An 18,567-nucleotide genomic window follows, 5' to 3' on the forward strand; every position below is an offset into this window, starting at 1 on the left:
TAGAATCTTTGAATTTACCTAATAGAGTTACTTGAGAGAAGGAACCCAAATCTAAACATGAGATTTATGTGTCATCATATACAATTGTACCCACTTACCCAGGGTAGTTTAATATGCCTGTGTTTTGACTGTAGCCTATCACATGAGTATAGAATTTTACACTTTTGGCATTATGTCAGTGCTTAGAAATTTTCAGATTTGAAATTTTTGGATTAGGGAGGCTCAACTTGTACTAATTCCTTGTTATTGGCAAATATTCCACTTTACATATAATTATATATATCCCACTTTATAGGTGTCACACAGTTTCCCTCATTCATCAGTTGGTACACATTTAGGTTGTCTAGGCTTTGGGATTATTTTGAATGATGCTACTTTTAAAACATTTTTATAAGCATTTTGTTTTTATAAACATATTTTTAGCTTTGTTGGAGTAGAACTATTGGATTTTTTTTAAATGCCAAATGGTTTTTACAGTCCTCCTAAGCTATGTATGAGGCTTCTGATTTTTTTTTTAACATCCTTCTCAGTAGCCTCCCCACCTCAGTTTTGGTGCTAGTGATTGGCTGCATGGCTGTGTACATGGTAAACATACAGTCTGCCACTAAGTTCCTCCCAGCCTTGTTTGTCCTTGTAATTTCACCCTCAGTATATGAAGTGGTAACTCACGGTGATTTTTAGTTTCCCTAATGATTCAGAGCAGATTTTCCTAATTCCAACAGTATTTATTCTGCAGCAGTAACTTGAACATTTCATCTAGAATGTCACATCACATTTTTGGGTTGGTGTTGCTGTTGTTTTCAAGATGGGTTTTCACTGTTGTCAAGGCTCAAGTTGAACTCTTGTGACCCTGTTGCCTGGGCCTTCAGAGTAGCTGAGACCATAGGTGCTCATCACTGTACATCTCTTTAACAGAGTTTTAATATTAAGTAAGGTATATAAAATCAAATGTAAGCAGAAAGGTAGTTTGTTTTAGCCATGTGTTCGTAGCAAGTTTGTTGACTGAGATTTATGTTGTATTTCATGTACTAAGTTAGTACCTCCTACCTTCTACAAGTGTGACCGCTCTTCCCTCTTGCACTTCAACTGATCTGTGTCCATTTATGCACCGGTCCCTGCTCCCTTTGTTCCATGTTCCCTGGCACAGATCTTGCTGTTTTCATTAGTGACCTTGCTGGACTAGAAATCTAGCTGTGTCTGAATGAAAAGGCTTACTCAGCAAATCACAAGAAAATTATTTTCACTGGAAAGACACGGGGCGATTAGCAGGCTCTGTGGTTTGATCTCCTCAAGACCTCATCTGCAGACTGGACTACAGATTTTCTTCTCAGTTCAAAGGGACATGTGGCTTTAGTATAGAAAGGGAGGGAGGTGATGGCTCTTGGACAGGAGTGTGAGAACAACCATGCAGAGCCCAAAATAATGTGAAAGAAATGTAGGCTTTCCACATCTATTGTAGAAAGGAAATATAATCTGTAATGTTCACAACAGAATAGCTGTGACCCAGCAGGAAGTTTCCACAGTTCTGTGTACTAATTCAGATTTGGCACAGGAATCCAGCTTTAATTTCATTGTCTTGTTCAAACTTGTTCTTATTAAATGTATTCACAATCTGCTATTCTTCTTAGAATTGAAGTCTTTTTCTTTCACAGCTGCCTCAGCCTGTGAGGAAAGGGGCTCAGAAGGCCCGTGTAAAATTCATGTAGTCCTTCAGTTCCTCATTGCTATGTGGGAACGGTCTATCAACTGACTGGACAGGGTCCTAACCTTTACACATAGTTTCTGCACAGTAATTATGAAAGGAGTATAGAACAGAGGCTAGAGGACGGCCCAGTGGGTCAGACACTAGCCGTACAAGCCTAACCTGAGTTTTATCCTCAAAACCCACATACAAAGCCATATGGGTAGTATGCCTCGTTTATCTCAGAATTCCTGCAGGGAGATGAGAAGTAGAGGCTGGAGAATGAAGGGCAGCAGCAGAACAGGAGACCCTGCTTCAACAAGCTTGAAGGCCAGAACCAACTCCAAAGTCCACAAACTTACACAAGCATGCTTTGGTATGGCTTGACATACGCGCACGCGCATGCGCACACACACATCTACCTCAAGGGCTGGCGAGATAGTTTGATGGGTAAACTGTTTGCTGTCAAGCCTGATACCCTGAGTTTGATCCCCAGTACCTCCATCTATGAAGGAAAGAACCAGCCGCTTAAAATTGTCCTCTGACTTCACACTTGTGCCATGGCATGTGCACAGCCAGAGAAAGAGAGAGAGAGAGAGAGAGAGAGAGATGAAAGTATAGAATACGTAAGTATAAAAGTACAGTAAAAGCTTATTTGAGCAAAGTACATTTTCTCAGTATTTTGCCTTATGAGATTCTTTTTTATTTGTATTTTATTTTTTGGTTTTTGAGACAGAGTTTTTCTGTTAACCCTGTCTGTCCTGGAACTAGCTTTGTAGACCAGGCTGGCCTCAAACTCAGAGATCTGTCTACCTCTGCCTCAGAAGTGCTGAGATTAAAGGTATGTGCTACCATGCCCTGCAATGTGAGATGTTTTTTTAGGGCTGTGTTTCTAAAGCTTTTACTGTTTATGAAAGCTACTGTTAAAAGAGACTATATATACATTCATTCAGTAATTCTGAGGTCCCTGGACATTCAGGTCCAGTTTTCTCTGAGCTGATATTCTGTACAGGGAGAACCACTCAAGTAAGAGTGCAGTAAGAATTAGTCTGTTGTCAGGAAGAAGGAGATGGCCAGGACATACTCTCATGGTTCCCTGTGACAGCTATCTCACCTTTTTAAAAACCGTGAATACAGGCTTGGAGAGAGGGCTCAGTGGTTAAGAGCATACAGTGCTCTTCCAGAGAACCCAGGTTCAGTTCCCACCACCTACTTGGTGGCTCTCTACCACCTGAAACTTGAGTTCCAGGGAATCAAATGCCTTATTTTGGCCTCCATGGGTACCAGGAATGAAACTGGTATACAGATACACAAGCAGGCAAAACACTCATACACATAGAATAAAATAGAAATACATTTAAAATATGATTGCATTATAAAAATTCTCTCATTAAAAGCATGACCTTTTAAAATAAGGACTGTTTGGAATGATAAAGCACATGACATCAGGCAGGGAACTAGCTAGGAAAAAGCATAGATCATTGATTAGCATCTGGTGTTGTGTTCATCTGCATACACTTAAAAAGAAAGTACCCCAGGGTGGGAAGCTGGTTCAGTTGGTAATGTGTGATGATGTATGCTAATATCCGGTGCTTGGGAGACAGATGGCAGGATCATTGGGGCTGGCTGGTCTGCTGGCCTAGCCTAATTAGGATGCCCTAAGTCTCAGTGAAAGACCCTATCTCAGGAACAAAGTGAGAGGCTGGGGAAGGTGTGCCAAGTGTGAACATCTGCCTGATCCATAAAGCTGTGTGTTCTTTTCTAAGATATTTCTGATTTTTTATGTCATTACTCAATCCTGGCATTGGCTATTAACATCATAGTCATGGTGTTTCATGATGAGGATATCAAATGTCCAAGACAGTCCACATTCTTTTTTTTTAAGACTAATTTATTTGGTGGCGCATGCCTTTAATCCCAGCACTTGGGAGGCAGAGGCAGGCGGATTTCTGAGTTCAAGGCCAGCCTGGTCTACAGAGTGAGTTCCAGAACAGCCAGGGCTACACAGAAAAACCCTGTCTCGAAAAACCAAAAAAAAAAAAAAGACTTATTTATTTATTTTATATATGTGAGTACACTGCCACTGTGTTCAGACACACCAGAAGAAGGCATTGGATCCTATTGCAGATGGTTGTGAGCCACCATGTGGTTGCTGGGAATTGAACTCAGGCCCTCTGGAAGAGCAGCTGGTGGTCTTAACCACTGAGCCATCTCTCCAGCCTGACAGTCCACATTCTTACCACTATACCCCGTAAGCTACCTAGTCAGATCTTACATAAAGGCTAGAGAGACGGCCAAGTAGTTAAGAGTACACACCTCCCTTTCAGTAGACTAAGTCCAGTTCCTATTGGACAGATAACAGTTCCCATATCCAGGGGAATCCAACACCTCTTCCATGGGCACCTGCTTTTTTATCTATTCACCTCAACTCAGGGCTTCACACATGATTTCAGGAAATGTCTTGGAAAAAAAAAAAGCATTGAAAAAAGGGGGAGTAGTTAAAGCCTTACTTTGAATTCTTCCTCTCTGGAGTCTGCCTTTCTGTAGTTTTTTTTTTCCCTATTCTTGTTCAAAAATTTATTCATCCCACTCCACCCCCATCCCCAAATAACTAATGAAGAACACCAGGTTCTTCACAGGGCAGGAGAATTGTCCAGCTGTCATCAAGACATAAAACCTGTGTTTACTTCAGACCACAGCAGAGCAGTCACAAGAGTTCAAAGGCCACATTTGTGTGTGTGTTTGATCTTGCAGATATCTCTACAGGACCTTCTTGGTTAAATCAGGGGCTGCTTTTGAACTCTGCCCAAACAGTTTCAAATGTAGACCCGACTACTGGTGCAGCTGTAACCCAGTCAAGGTATGTATTTTTTTCAAAATGCAAAAAGCAAGCCACAGAGGGAGATCTGACTCTGCTGTGTTGTTGCTGTAACAGGTGGGTCAGGTTGATAGCAAGCAGACCTTCCTAGCAACACTTCCTTAGTTTTTATTCCTGTGTGTGCTAAAAGAAAAGAACTGTCTGCCCTGTATTAATGAACCTGTGTGTTTTTAACTTCCTCGATAGTGTAAACCAAGGGTTGTGCTTGGATGCTGAAGTGGCCTTAACAACTGGGCAGTTCCCTGCCCCAAACAGTCACCAGTCCAGCAGTGCGGCCTCTCACTTTTCGGAGTCCCGAGGCGAGACCCCCTGTTCATTCAATGATGAAGATGAGGAAGATGAAGAGGAGGATCCCTCCTCCCCAGAATAAAGACAGGAGAGAACTCATGTTTTAATGTTTGATGCTCATGTGTGTCTTTAGTGTGAGCTCTTGTGTTTGAAATGATTGCTTCAGTCTTTGCCTTTGTTTGCATTTGTGTTTAGTGAAAACTAGAGAAACACAATAAGCAAATCGTGAAGGCTGAGATGATTGAAATGAAAGTTGCCATAGCGTGGATGAAAACCGAGCAGCAGAGCGGCAGGACATCGTCAACAACGCATGCTTTCTGAGGAGGTGGAGGCACTGCTCTGAAGAGTGGCAGTGGATGAAGTTCATTTGTTTTCAGGGAGGTAGAGTTTAAAGACCCCCAGTGTGACCATTTAGATTTCAGGTGGCTGTAAGGAGCAGTGTGCAGTGATGATGGCTTCTCCCTCACCCAGCTGGCTTTGCTAGGCAAAGTGAACCTGAAAGTCGCAGTGGGAGTCAGGGAGGGGTATAATCGCAATCCTTGTCACCTGAGGATCGGGTGAACTGCTGAGCTAGTCCGGGTCTAGCTGGGCACCTCATACATCTGCTGCCTTAGCTTCCAGAAGGGAGCAAGTGCTAACTTTTAAGTACCTAGGTGACATGTAGAGAATTTTACAGTAAACTGAAGTGACCATTTGTCAATGCATTGGTGCACAGGAGTTACTAAGGCTACTTCTGGAAGCCAAACTAGAGTAGCGTCTCCATGTGCATCAAACCTTCGCCAGCACTGTCTTTTGCCAGCGTCCTAAATTTGGAGTTTTACTGAGAAGGAAACTGTTTTATAGTTTTAATCAAAGCTATGCATTTCATACAGCTTTTTAATTTACAAATGAAACAAAGAAACAAATTCCTTTGACCAAATTGCTTGTCTATAGTTATCTGCAGTACTGTATGATTTTACCCATGTGCAATTTGTAAAAATGAACTGAATGTCACTACTTTTGTCTTTATTTCAAGAATATGGCCATCATTGCTTTCTTATACATGCTATCTTTTCCATATTTTAATTATCAAAATGACCTTATCAGATTTACTCCTGGGTAAATTGCATTTCAAACTAACTCAATATTCAGTGTTTTTGTTAAAACCTTGAACACTCCAGTTGACTGCATCAGTGCTAGCATGGTATATTATACATGATCTTAAAGCCAAAGATGCCATGAAAGTACTGCAGTATGTCTGTGATTTCTGCTTCTCCAAGTAGGGGAGCATGGACATCCACTGCCAAGCCAAACTCAACTTACCAATACATTAAGGCCTTGAAAGGGAGCAGAGAGTGGCTGGAGAGTCAGTTCTGAAACCAGCTGAAGTCACAGGCATTTGTATCTGGGTTCTGTGAGCCCTGCATCAAGTTCAGTCCAAAATGATGCTCTTTTCAATCCTATGGGTGAGGTACAGACTCTAGTCCATGATACCATTCTGAGACTGGACTGTTAGGAGCTGAACATAAAAGCTTTGGCTGGCCTAATTATGTTATTTATTGAGGCCATTGACACTGATACGTATGAATATACAGATATGGCTTAGGTTTCTTCAAGAGGAAACTCATTCTGTCAGAAGGAAACTGTAGTGCAAGCCTAGAGTGTTCAAGGGGCACAAAGGTCCTGGCAGGTTTCAAAGGGTTTTGTGTTGGCGTGAGCTCTGGAACACATCTCAGGCTGTTAAAGCAAAGTGACCCAGAATGCAACAGGAGCTACCTCCTGTTATCACTACCATGTCTGTCTCTGGGAACATAGCAAGACCTACAGATTGGAGATGTCAAGGGCCACAAGATGCTTTTTAGTCTTCAAAATATTGAGTTATAGTCCTAAGATGTTTCAGAATTTAAAACAAATGCATGTGTTACACTTATCCCTTTTACTAGACTACAAAATCCTTGCAAGATTTTTCACGGAACTGTTTCCCTTTTTCTGCACCCCTGCTGCTCTGTGCTTTACATCACAAGACTTGAGCTTTAAATTAGCACTTGGGCATGTGGCTCTAATCCCAGCTTTTGGGAAACAGAGGCAGAAAGGTTAGATCTTACAAGTCAATCTCAGCTACATAGTTAATTCAAGGCCAGGTTAGACTACACGAGGCCCTCTCCAGGGGAGGGGGCTGGCAAGCTAACCAAAGACTCAATCTTTGTGTGCCCCACCCCTGGACATTCTAGCTACCACTGTGTAGTACTGTCAAGTGCAGCCCTGCTCCGCTGTGATATACTACTAAGGACTTCTCAATACTAGACTGAGCCAGGAGTGGTGGTAACACTTAGAATCCTAGACAGGCAAAAGGGTCACCAGAGGGTTGAAGCCAGCCAGGCCTACATCAGGAGATCAGCCCTGCCCCCCCTCAAAAAGGAGGCCTAAGTTGAGATATTGAAAAAGATGAACTCTGATCTTTATCTCCCCTAACCTATGTTTATATTGCTCTGGGTCCAACAACTCTGAATCAGTTTAACACAAGAATAAATGGAAGTGGGGGGAAGTTAACGTGATCTGGGTTTTTTTTTTTAGGAGGGCACTTAGGTTCCTTGCACACAGCCATTCCCTACCCCAGTGGTGCTGGTCATACTGCTCAATGAGGAGCTGAAGAGGCTTTCCCCTCTTGAGGGTCAGTCTGTTATTCCTCAATAACATCAGTGCTGTACACTGATGTCAGTCAGTTGTCACTCGCCTGATGACCTGTGTGGCTGCCTGCACCCTCCATGTGAAGAACAGCTCCAGAAGGCTACATGGAGGTGCTCAGCCCTCAGCTTAACAGGCTTCCTGTCACGTGCCCCTGCTGGAAGTCTAGTCAAGTCTTTTCGGTGTTTGTATTTATTGTGCCTTACATAGGAAAGACAGGACTCAACTGAATCTCTCCTTCCTCTAAACAGTCACACAGAAAACAGGCTGGTGGCTGTGTGCTTTAAAGAAGTGTGGGGAGGAAAATCTGTCATTTTTGTTGTTTTGCCAGAATGAATGTTGAATACTCCGCCTGTTAGCAAAACCTATACTTGAAGCAGTAGCAGAACTCTGCCAATTTTAGAAGATAATTCCCAGATCTGTCTTCAGAAAGAAAGTACCCCTGTTGGATAATCCAGAAGAAGAAATGGCTCACTGTATCCCTGCAGAGATTCCTAATTCTGCTGTTTCTGAATCAAGTTCTTAAGTCAGAGGTAGTGAAGCTGGTCAGGTACAGTGTGACTTGTGCCCCGAGACAGTCTGAACAGAGTGTGTGCATGACAGGCAGACAGACAGACAACAGGAATGGCTTCAGCAGTTTGTGTTGTTGCCATGCCTAAAGCCAGAAACCTGCTCAGTTTTATAAGCTCCCTGCCCAACCAAAATGAGTTGTCCTCATTCAAAAAATCTGTGATGTAGGCCTTGGAATTTTGCTCCTTTAGTGGTAAACATGGGGCATGGTTTGTTTTGGAGAGAGGATGTTAAAATACATCCTGCAGATGAGGACTGTAGCCAGCCCGTGAAGTTCCCAGTGAGCCTCATCCCCTTGAGCTGAGCCTATACTGCAGGCCCAAGATCTGAGATCACATGATCTTTAAGCTGCTGATACATAAAGATACATCATACGTAAAGCTTGTGAATTGGATGCATGAAGGATGATACTCATGGTGCATATGGGCTGTCTTGGTGGAGTGCAGACCAGATACCTAAGAACCAGCTTCCCAATGAGGCTCCCTATTTGTATAGACTTGGGGCAATTGCCTCTGGGCACTAGTGTTCATTGATACAGTTTTTAAAGACCAGTGCACATGCCAGGAGTTTGCAACATGTCACTTAAGTGATCCTCAGAAATGTCCCTTCCAGATCATGAATTCAGTTCACCCATGCCCTCCCTGTTCACCTGTACTTGAGCCAAGCACTATCATTTAGAAGGGGAGTCTAATGCAGAGATTCTTCCTTCAATTTTTTTCTTGTTCATTTTAGTGCTAAAAGGCTTTTATAAATTATAACAAGCCTTAGGAAGTAGCCTCTTACATATTAGCAGAATACCTGAGAAGTTAATTTGGAGGACCCAGTTTTCCTACACACATACTTGTTCATAATATGATAAGGGAAAAAAAATCTTAGGACAGAAAACTTTGGCATTTTATGTTTCCTGGGAGTCCTTGGCAGGTACAAACACTGATGTGGTGGGTAGCCATCCCTCATGGTGTTGAGAGGAAGGCTACACATTTATACTGTCTGTTCTGTACAGTTCTCTCAGATAAGACAATATCTTGGTTTTTTTTTTTTTTTAATGTAGAAAAACCCTGTAGAACAGTGCTTCGGCCACTTTTTTATCCTAGCAGAGTGGACCTTGGTCCTCCCTACTTAGAAAGCTACTTCAGAAGCCACTGTAGCCACAGTGGGAAGTCAAGGTTTGTGTCTTTTCTACTGAGGTCTCAAAAACGGAGAGACCATCTCTTGGGATCCACTGACTCTGGTAGGAAGTACAGAGCCTCTATAGCAGTGTACTCAAAACCCAGCTCCCCATTTCCCGCAGCATCTTTGCTTGCTGCGAAGCACACCTTCACCATGCTCATCCAGATGGCTCCGGTCCTGCCAGCAAATGCCAAAAATCTGAGGAACCCAGGGAATCTCTTCTCCCAAGCCCCATCAAGTAGTATCAGCTTGAGGCCTCTCAGGACTCCCAATGTAGGTGGTCACAGTCACAAGAAACCCGCTCCAGGCAAGGGTCCATTCAGTCTGTACATTGATAGGCACGTGAGAGGTGGGGTTGCTGTCTGGGCCTCAGTGGCTTGTTCCCAACCAGATTATTTGGACTTGAGAAACCATCCCTTTGCTGTGCCTGACTTCAGACTCAGTTGTTCCACCTTGGTCGTGATCTGAATACAAAAGCTGTGCTGGTTTTCCCCATGTTCAAAATCTCAGTTTTTTATTTTGGGGGTTTTTTCTTCATACTGAAGTATCTCCATCGATCCAGATACTTCTCTATGAAAATGGCTTCTCTCCAGGTTGCTATTCTGTTTTTCCCAGTAGTACTAGGACAGCATCCTGAGAAATGGGACCAGTTCTCCACCTGCTCTGACTGCTCAGAAGGCCTGGGCTCCCATTCACCTTGCCACACCTTACCAGAAGGGAGAAGGTTGTCGGTCAGTCACCAGGTAGCTCACTTCCCATTTGGAGACACTTTGCTCTGCTTGTGTGCCGCTAGCTTCTGTCTCCAGAACAGTGTGACTTTGCCCTTTTTCTGCATGAAGCGTACCCTGGTGTCACACGCTAAGTAGTTTAAGTGAGGTTCAGGAAAGCGCACACCACATCTTGCCTGCCTCTTAGAGTTTCCTCCCTAAATTGAAGCACATAGGCTAATATATTATTTTGTAGTATTTCAGACTTTGCATAAATACTATTATTTTTGTATGGAATTTTTTATAGAAGAGCTATTTCTGTATACTTAATTATTTGTGTTTTTTGAAATGCCTTCCAGTAGGTAACCGACAAGTCTTAAGCAGTGTTCCACTAAGGGTAGCTCAGGGACCACCTACCCAGAATAGACAGGGAATTTAATTTTTTTTCCTCCCTGTACCCACTCCAGACAGAAGCTCAGGGTGTGTCTAGGAAGCATTAGTTTTAATAAGCTCTGAGTGATTTTTTTTCATCAACCCACACATCGTTGTCCATGCTGTAAGAGAAGAAAACATCTGAAATGAGTATGTTGAGCTTGAGAAAAATTGTATCATATATTCTGTGATTTGAGATACAGAAAAAAATAAATAATTTAAAATAATGTTGGTGTCATAATTGGTGGCTGCTGGGGATGTTGTGGGTTCTCTCAACCTCCCTCTGTTTAGTATTGAAGCTCTAGTTTAGTGATGAGGTACAAGCCCATCCCACTTTGCCCCAGTTCTGGGTCTCTCAAGGGCTACCCCAACATCAAAGCTCTCCACAGGACTGCCTGAGGCCTCTGAGAACAGGATCAGTAGGCCACTCAGCTTCCACTCCCCTGCTGCACAGGGGCTCCCCAGGGTGTATAGTCCTGGGTGTATAACACCTGCACCACCTGGAAAGATGTTCTTAGTTAGACTCATGAATTCAAAGGCTACTTTGAAGGCAGCATTTTAAAAAAAACAAAAAAACAGTACCTTTAGGCTCCTAGGATGATGCCCCTGGGTACAGTGCTCAGGTGAGAAGCCCTCTGAAGTCCCTCATACTGTCAGCGTTAGAAAAACAACAGGAAACAGTAGTGTCCCCAGGCCACAATGCAATAGCATCTGGCCTCAGGGACCACCTCAGAATCCCTTCTAATGCAAGAACTATCTTTCCAGGGAGGAGATGGCCCAGTGTATCCCAACAAGCTGTATACAGGGTCAGGAGGTGGGCAGTTAAAGGATCACAGTGTGACAACAAGCCTTAAAAAAACACCGGGCTAGAGAGACAGCTTGGATTAAGAGCACAAGCTGCTTTTCCAGAGGACCCAGGTCTCATTCCTAGCACCCATGTGGCAGCAGCTACTACTGTCAAACTCCAGTCCTAGGAATCTGACACTCTTCTGGCCTCTATGAACAGTGGGCATGCACATGGTACAAACAGACAAGTGTTTTAAGGATAGAAAGCATGGTCACACAATCCCAGGAGTGAATGCCATTTTGTGCCCAGCTCTTCTGTTGACCAGATAAGGGAAGGAGACTCCCTGCCAGACTAGTCCAAGCTGGTGTGGGTCTGCTCCATCTGCTTGCTAGCAGCCACCTTGTGCACTTGGTTAATGTATCCAACCGGGCTTGTAGCCATGACCACTGAGCCACTCAGGCGGCAGGGTAACTGCTGGCCATCAGTAGCCATTGGACCTGCTGCTAACAGGATATTGGTCTGCAGAGCTGAGACCTGACTGCAGTGCTCCCTGGAGCCCACTTTTTTGTTTGTTTGTTTTGTTTGTTTGTTTTCTGCTGCTGCTTCTATGGCTATTTTGTCTCTGTGTCTGCAGGAAATTCGGTGCCCTTCCCAAGCCTGCAGGAAATCACCTGGCCTCTCCCAGCTGTAGAAAGTTGCCTAGTTCTTGGGCACATTCAAGTACTGTCACAAGCTTAGCCACTGTTCTAAAAGTCCTTTCCAGCCTCTTGCTTAAGCCTGCTTCCAGAAAACACCAGAGTATAAAATGCACTGAGAAGGAAGCCCTGTAGTCAGGGTGGAGGCCATACCTATTCACTTTCATAACCAGGTTGGATTTTTTTTTCATCTTTTTTTTTTTTTTTTTTTTTTTTTTTTTTTTGTAAGGCAGGGTTTCATATACCCCAAACTCACTGTAGTGGAGGGTAGCCTTGCCCCCATCTAGAATTACAGGTATGTGCCACCATGCCTGGTTGCAGTGCTGGAGATCAAACCCAGAGCTTTGTACCTGCTGGACACACACTTATCTGACCTGCATCCTCAACCTGTATGTTTGCCACTAGGACATAGGACCTCAGGTGGCAGCTTGCTCAGCTAGACTTCTCTCTTTCTCATTCCTTTCTTCTCCTCCTTCTCCTTCTCCTTCTCCTTCTCCTCCTTCTCCTTCTCCTTCTCCTTCTTCTTTCTCCTCCTCCTCCTCCTCCTCCTCCTCCTCCTCCTCCTCCTCCTCCTCCTCCTCCTCCTCCTCCTCCTCCTCCTCCTCCTCCTCCTCCTCTCCCTTTTCTTTTCCTTTGTCTTCCAGCCCAGCACTGTCCACAGTGACCTGGGCTTTTTTTACATCAGGAGGCAGAGCAGGCTAATCTCTGTGAGTTTGAGGCCAGCAACCTTGTCTATAAAATGACTTCCAGGACAGCCAGGACTACACAGAAAAACCCTGTCTTGAAAAAAAAAAAATTACCCACAGACTTGCTTCTGTGCCAATCTAATGGATACGTTTCTGAATTAGGGTTCCCTTTTCTCCGATCATCCAAGTTCATAAGTCATACAAACAAACATGATTTTTTTTTTTCACTTGTAGAGCAGTGAACGGCCATTCTACACAAAGGATTCCAACCATGGGAACAAGAATGACAGATTTTTTTTTTTTTGCTTCAATATATACCTATGGAAATTATTTTTAAGAACAAAACCAAGCTGGGCATTGGAATACATTCCTATAATCCTGGAGTCAAGAGGCAAAGATGGGAAAATCTTGAGTTTGAGCCTGGACTACATAAGATACCTCTCTTGAAAAAGGAAGGAAGGCAAACAAAGCCTTGTTGAGAGAGTAAAGGCATATGAAAAGATACCCCATCATGAGGTCATATTGCCCAGGGGATGGTCAGTACACCCGTGTTCTTTCCCAGCACAAACAGGCAAGCAGTGTGCTCGCCGGCAGCTGTATTTCATTAGAGCTGTCCGCTCAGACTTCTGCAGCAGAGCAGGACACAGTGAGCAGCTGAGGAAAGTTCAGGGCTCTGCCGCCATCCTCCACAGTTCCAGATGGAGACACTTAGGGGAGAGTCTGTCTTCAGAGAGGATGCCCAGGCTTCTGAGCAGTTTCTCAGGAGGCATTTCTGGAAATCTTCACTTGGGGGTCCCTAAGCGTGAACACAACTGTTACTACCTCCCTGCTGGGCTAGTGCCAAGGAACTTGTGCAGAAGACAAGCTTAGTCAGAGAAATAAGCTTGCCTAGACAGAGGCTTTCCCCTTCTTTCCAACCCCAAATCCTTCCTGAAAGGTTTCTCAGAGGCTGGAGGGCAAAAGCATAAACAAATCAGGGCTGGGCTTTGGCCAAGGAGGCAGGTGCCTGTTGGGGCAGGCTGTGACCACTCCTAGTCACTGAGGCAAAGAGAGACAAGGAACAGATGGGAAGAGCCTCCGAGGGCTAAGTGCTATGGCCTGGACCGAGCAAGCGCAGGAAGCAGTCACGGTGGCACAGTAGACTTCTGGCCATGTAGGCTTTGGAGGCAGTGGCTTACCAATTGGAAGCCAGCTCTGCTAGATTTCAAGTCCTCAGGGGAGATTGGCGCTTCTGTCAAGATGAGGGCTCCAGCGTCCTTGGCAGCCCTTGGTGGGAGAAGTCTGTTTTCTGTTTATCAGATCTCATTTGCAAGCCTCAACAGATACCCACTGCTGCTATGAGTTCCTGGTTGGTAAAGCACTGTTGGCTAAACCTGTGGATTAGCAAAACAGCCCATTAATGTTGTAAAAGACCCAAGGTTAGTTACCACATGACATCTCTTTAAATTTGCTGTTTATAGTATTCCAGTTCCCATCCACGATCCTACATGGTGGTGCATACACAGAGGCAGTCCAGCGGTGGAGAGGCTGAGGGAACGGGGGACAAGAGAACTTTAAATCTCTCTCTGTCTCTCTCTGTCTCTGTCTCTGTCTCTCTCTCTCTCACACACACACACACACACATCTCTCATGTGTGTGTGTGTGTGTGTGTGCATGCATATCTGTGTGTATGTATGTGTTTGCATGCATGCACTTGAGTGCCAGTACATGTGTGGAGGCCAGGGGGCAGTTTTGTGGAATCTGTTTTCTTTCTCTGCCTTCACACAGATGCTGGCAGAGGCCTGAACTCAGGTCTCCATGATGGAGTGGAGTGCCTTTACCTGCGGGGCCATGTCACTGTCCCTCGAGCTTTGGTTGGTCAGCAAGTACTTGGATCCTCCAGTCACCCTCCTCCCCTGCCCCCACCACTGGGATAACAGACATAGACCACCACACTGGCCTGGGTTTTTTCAAATATTTTATTTTTTATTTTTTGAGACAGGGATTTTATTCGGAGCTGTGGTGTTCTGGAACTGTCTCTGTAGACCAGGCTGGCCTAGAACTCAGAGATCCACCTGTTTCTGCCTCCCAAGTGCTGGGATTAAAGGTGTACACCACCATTGCCTGGCTAAAAAAAATTTTTAGTACGTGTTTTGCTTACATGTATGTATGCATACCATGTGTGCCTAGTGTGCATGGAAATCAGAATGAGGGTGTGGGATGCCCTGGAACTGCAGCTATGGATGGTTGTAAGCTACCGTGCAGATGCTGGAAATCAAACTCCGACTCTGTGATAACAAGTGCTCTTGGCCCCACACTGAGCATCTGTGTGGGTGCTGGGCCTCCTAACTCAGGTCCTCATACCCACACAGCAGGCACTACACCCAGTGAGCCATCTCCCTAGCCCCTCCCCTAACCTGTTAAGGCTTTTCAAGACATGGTTTCTCTGTATAGTCCTGGCCGTCCTGCAACTGGTTCTGCAGACCAGGCTGGCCTTGAGATCCACTTGCCTCTGGCTTCCAAGTGCTCGTATTAATGGCACAATGCCACCACTGCCCAGCTTCTAGCCTCCAAAACTTAAAGAAAAAAATACCACTCTCAGTAGAGAAGTGGACTTGGGTGCTATACACCCTGGTCGGAGTCCTGTCTTGTGGTGCATAGTTATGTTGTGGTGGATGGGGATTTCCTAAGAACTTGGCTCTCTGTGACTGAGGCACCTGAAAGATGAGGGAAAGATCATGGCTGCTGGCCAACCACAGACTCACCCTGTGCTCAAGTCAATACTCACCCTGCTCAGCCATTTTCTAGCTTCCTCGGGGTGAGGGAAGCAGGTGACAAGCTTCATTTGGGGGCCTTAAATGTCCAAGGTAGAGAAGAGCATATAAAGAGTGGCATTTGCCTGTCTCCAAAAGTGACCGGCTCAGAATAGCAATAAAATGAGCGGGACCAAGGAGAGGAGGTGTGCTCTCGGGAAGCACAGAGGCCAGGCTCCTGTCTGAGGTGTTTTGTAGCTTCCTGGGTCCCCTTGCACACCGCACCCTTTCCCGTCCCACTAGAATGGTTGTGTTTGTAGCCGTAAAGACCCTGAAGATATGAGTGTACTTGTCCATGAACCTCAAATATTTTCAAAAAGGGCTTCTTCCTACCCCATGCCCACCCAGGACCAGCCAGTTCCAATCAGAAGCCATTGTCACCTTCCATACCTAAGTAACAGTATTTACCAATGAATTTGGTAGGAAAAGTCCTTTAATATAGCCAGGCAGTGGTGATAGTACACACCTTTAATCCCAGTACTTGGGGAGGCAGAGGCAATCAGATCTCTAAAAGTTCAAGTCCAGCCTGGTCTACAGAGCAACTTCCAGGCCAGCCAGGGCTACTTGGAGAAACCCTGTCTCAAAAAAGAAAGAAAAGAAAAGAAGAAAAGGAAAGGAAAGAAAGAAAAAGAGAAAGACAGAAAGGAAGAAAGAAAGAAAGAAAAGAAAAGAAAAAGAGAGAAAAGAAATCCTTTAACATACCTGTTTACAAAAATCTAGATGATTCCATCCTAAACAGGTAAAGACAAGATCAGTAGGTGCTCTTTGTAAAGTTGTCTTCTCTAGCACTTTGCCAGAGACTTGAGCAGGAGAGGGACAGGTGGACACAGAGACTATGTTAGGGTCTCACAGAAGTCCAGTCTCTTGCAAGGGGAAGCTCTGTATGGATGTGATCAGTGAGCCAGGGGCCCTTCTGCTCTAGCAGGGTAGAGAATGCATGTGAACAGTTCTTGTGTTCAGTACCGCTATCTCCAAGTCTTCAGAACTAAAGACTTAAAAGGTCTGGGTCTTAGACGGCAGACATTTATGGCTCTAGGGGTCCAAGTTAAGAGGCTTTTAGCTGTGAGCTGATGCTGGTAGCCTGGCAATCCTTGGCTCCAAGTAGCAGCAAGGAACAGCAGCAGAGAGTGAGACAGTATTCCAGCTCCCGAGCCTCGGGTCAGGAGCCCCGGCCTTCAGAGTCCTGGTAGCTCCCAGGAAACTCCCCAGGCTTGCAGTCTCTTGCTCATCACCTTTGGCAGTCCTGGCTGTATCCTCTCCTATTTTTCACTGCTACCTTAGCTCTTTCCTGCTTCTGTCCCCATGCCACTCAGGGACACTGCGGCTGTCCCTAGGCAACTGGCTGACCCTAGGCAACTACTGCCTTTCTGCAGTTTCTCTCCTGTCACCAGAGCAGCTTACTCTCCTTATGATAAAAGCAAGTGTGGTTTGAAAGGATGTCTCGTATAGCCTTGGACATTAGGACTCTTGGTGCCCAGTTGGTGGCACTGTTTGGGGGGCTTTGAAGGTGTGACCTTGTTGGAGGAAGTAGTCATTGGAGGCAGGCTTTGAGAGCCATCCCTACTTCTGCTTCCTACTGAGGTTCCAGATGTGAGCTCCAGCTGCCATACCTGCCACTTCTCTGCTGTGATGGACTCTTCACCCTCTGGAACCTTAAATCCAGATAAACCCTTCTTTCTGTATTCCTTGGTCATGGTGTTTTATCACAATAGAAAATGGTAAATAGAAATGTATTCGGTCAACTAATGGACACCAAACTTTCTCCATCAGTCAGGCTAAGTGCTGGGCTGTCACCAAGGTACAAGCTTTCTTCATCCCTTTGGTCCAGTCACTCAAACTGTGGTCTGAGTGAACAGCCTGTAGAGGAGGCTGCTGGATACGCAATCATGCCATGCCAAGGAGCAAAATGCACAACTTTGTGTATAGCCTTTAGCTAAGTTCTGAGGAAAACCTGGAGCAGATGCCAATTGATCCATGGCTCCCTCCATTCCTGGTCCAACTCATTACCCACAGGACACAGACCCAGCTCCTGCTCGCTCTGCCTCTCAACAAAACATTTCCACAATAGTTCCAGGGACACTTGGAATGACCTGTTCACCACCTCTATGCTCTGTACACAGAACTGCCTTCTGTGTAACTGAGCTAACTCCTAGGCTTTCTTGTTCCCTTTGGGTTTATGGACTCCAATAGGCTGTATCCTATCACGCAGTATGCTTCAAGTTGAGCAGGCATGCCTAATTTCAGCAGATGGAAAAACAAAAAACCACCAAACCAGAAGAGCTGAGGTCAACTGAAGTGACATGTCAGGACTGGACCAAGTCCAAAAACTGAGCCAGGAAGAAAACCAGTAAGACTTTGGATCTATGTCCCAACTCCTCTAGGGAATGACACTTTAGCTATGGGTTACAAACCTACTCTGCTTTAAACTTTCTAAATTTTTGTATTTAGATGTTTTGCCTGAATATATGGCTGTACATCACTTATGTGCATGGTGTCTGAGGAGACCCGAAGAAAGTATAGGATCCCTGGCAGTGGAATTGTGAACCACCTTGTGGGTGATGCTGAGAGTTAAACCCCACTGCTCTTAACTGCTTGACCAGTCTCCCCACTCACTCTAGTGATTGTGTCCCTATGTACTAGGGACTGAATTGTGTCTCATACATAACTGGCAAGCCCTGACCTAACATTCCCAGACCTTAAGGTTTTTATTAAGTCCACAAACATTTAATCAGATCATTCATGGAAATAGCACATGAGCCAAAGCTGACAACTCAGGATCTGGTCTACTGGTCCGGCACAGCTCAGTTACAGACCTGCAGTTCCTCTTGCACTACAGTCTTTGTGGAGACTCCATAGACCAGATAGCCGGGATCTCACAACTGTTTCGCAGGTGGGTGTCTGGTGTGTGCCAAGCTACAAACAAATCATTCATCCTTACATCTTTACATTCTTAATATGGGAAGCTGAGGCAGGATGTGGTGGCTTGAATAATAGTCCCATATATACAAATGCTTAGTCACCAGGGCATGGCACTGAGGATTAGGTGTGACCTTGTTAGAGGAAATTTGTCCCTGAGGGGGGCTTTGATGTTTCAGAAGCCCAAGCCAATTCCAGTTGTTTCCTTCTGCCTGCAGATCGGGATGTGCCCGGTACTGTTTCAGTGCCTGCCAGCACACTGCTTTCCACCTGAGCACCTACCTCTGTAATCGTAAGCAAG

At 45.0% G+C, this 18,567-nt stretch overlaps 1 protein-coding gene across 41 annotated transcripts in view; it reads left to right on the top strand.

Moving 5' to 3' along the window:
* Tfdp2 (transcription factor Dp-2) overlaps positions 1-10,617 on the top strand; it is a 139,364-nt gene extending 128,747 nt beyond the window's left edge. For all 41 annotated transcript variants that reach the window (XM_076917527.1, XM_076917528.1, XM_076917529.1 and 38 more), the window contains 2 exons: positions 4,436-4,541; positions 4,746-10,617. In XM_076917527.1, the coding sequence (XP_076773642.1) occupies positions 4,436-4,541; positions 4,746-4,929 (290 nt within the window). In that variant the 3' untranslated portion in view covers positions 4,930-10,617. The remainder of the gene's footprint in view (positions 1-4,435; positions 4,542-4,745) is intronic.
* The last annotated feature ends 7,950 nt before the right edge of the window (positions 10,618-18,567 follow it).

The sequence above is a fragment of the Arvicanthis niloticus genome, chromosome 21 (assembly GCF_011762505.2).
Source record: "Arvicanthis niloticus isolate mArvNil1 chromosome 21, mArvNil1.pat.X, whole genome shotgun sequence".
Lineage (NCBI taxonomy): Eukaryota > Metazoa > Chordata > Mammalia > Rodentia > Muridae > Arvicanthis > Arvicanthis niloticus.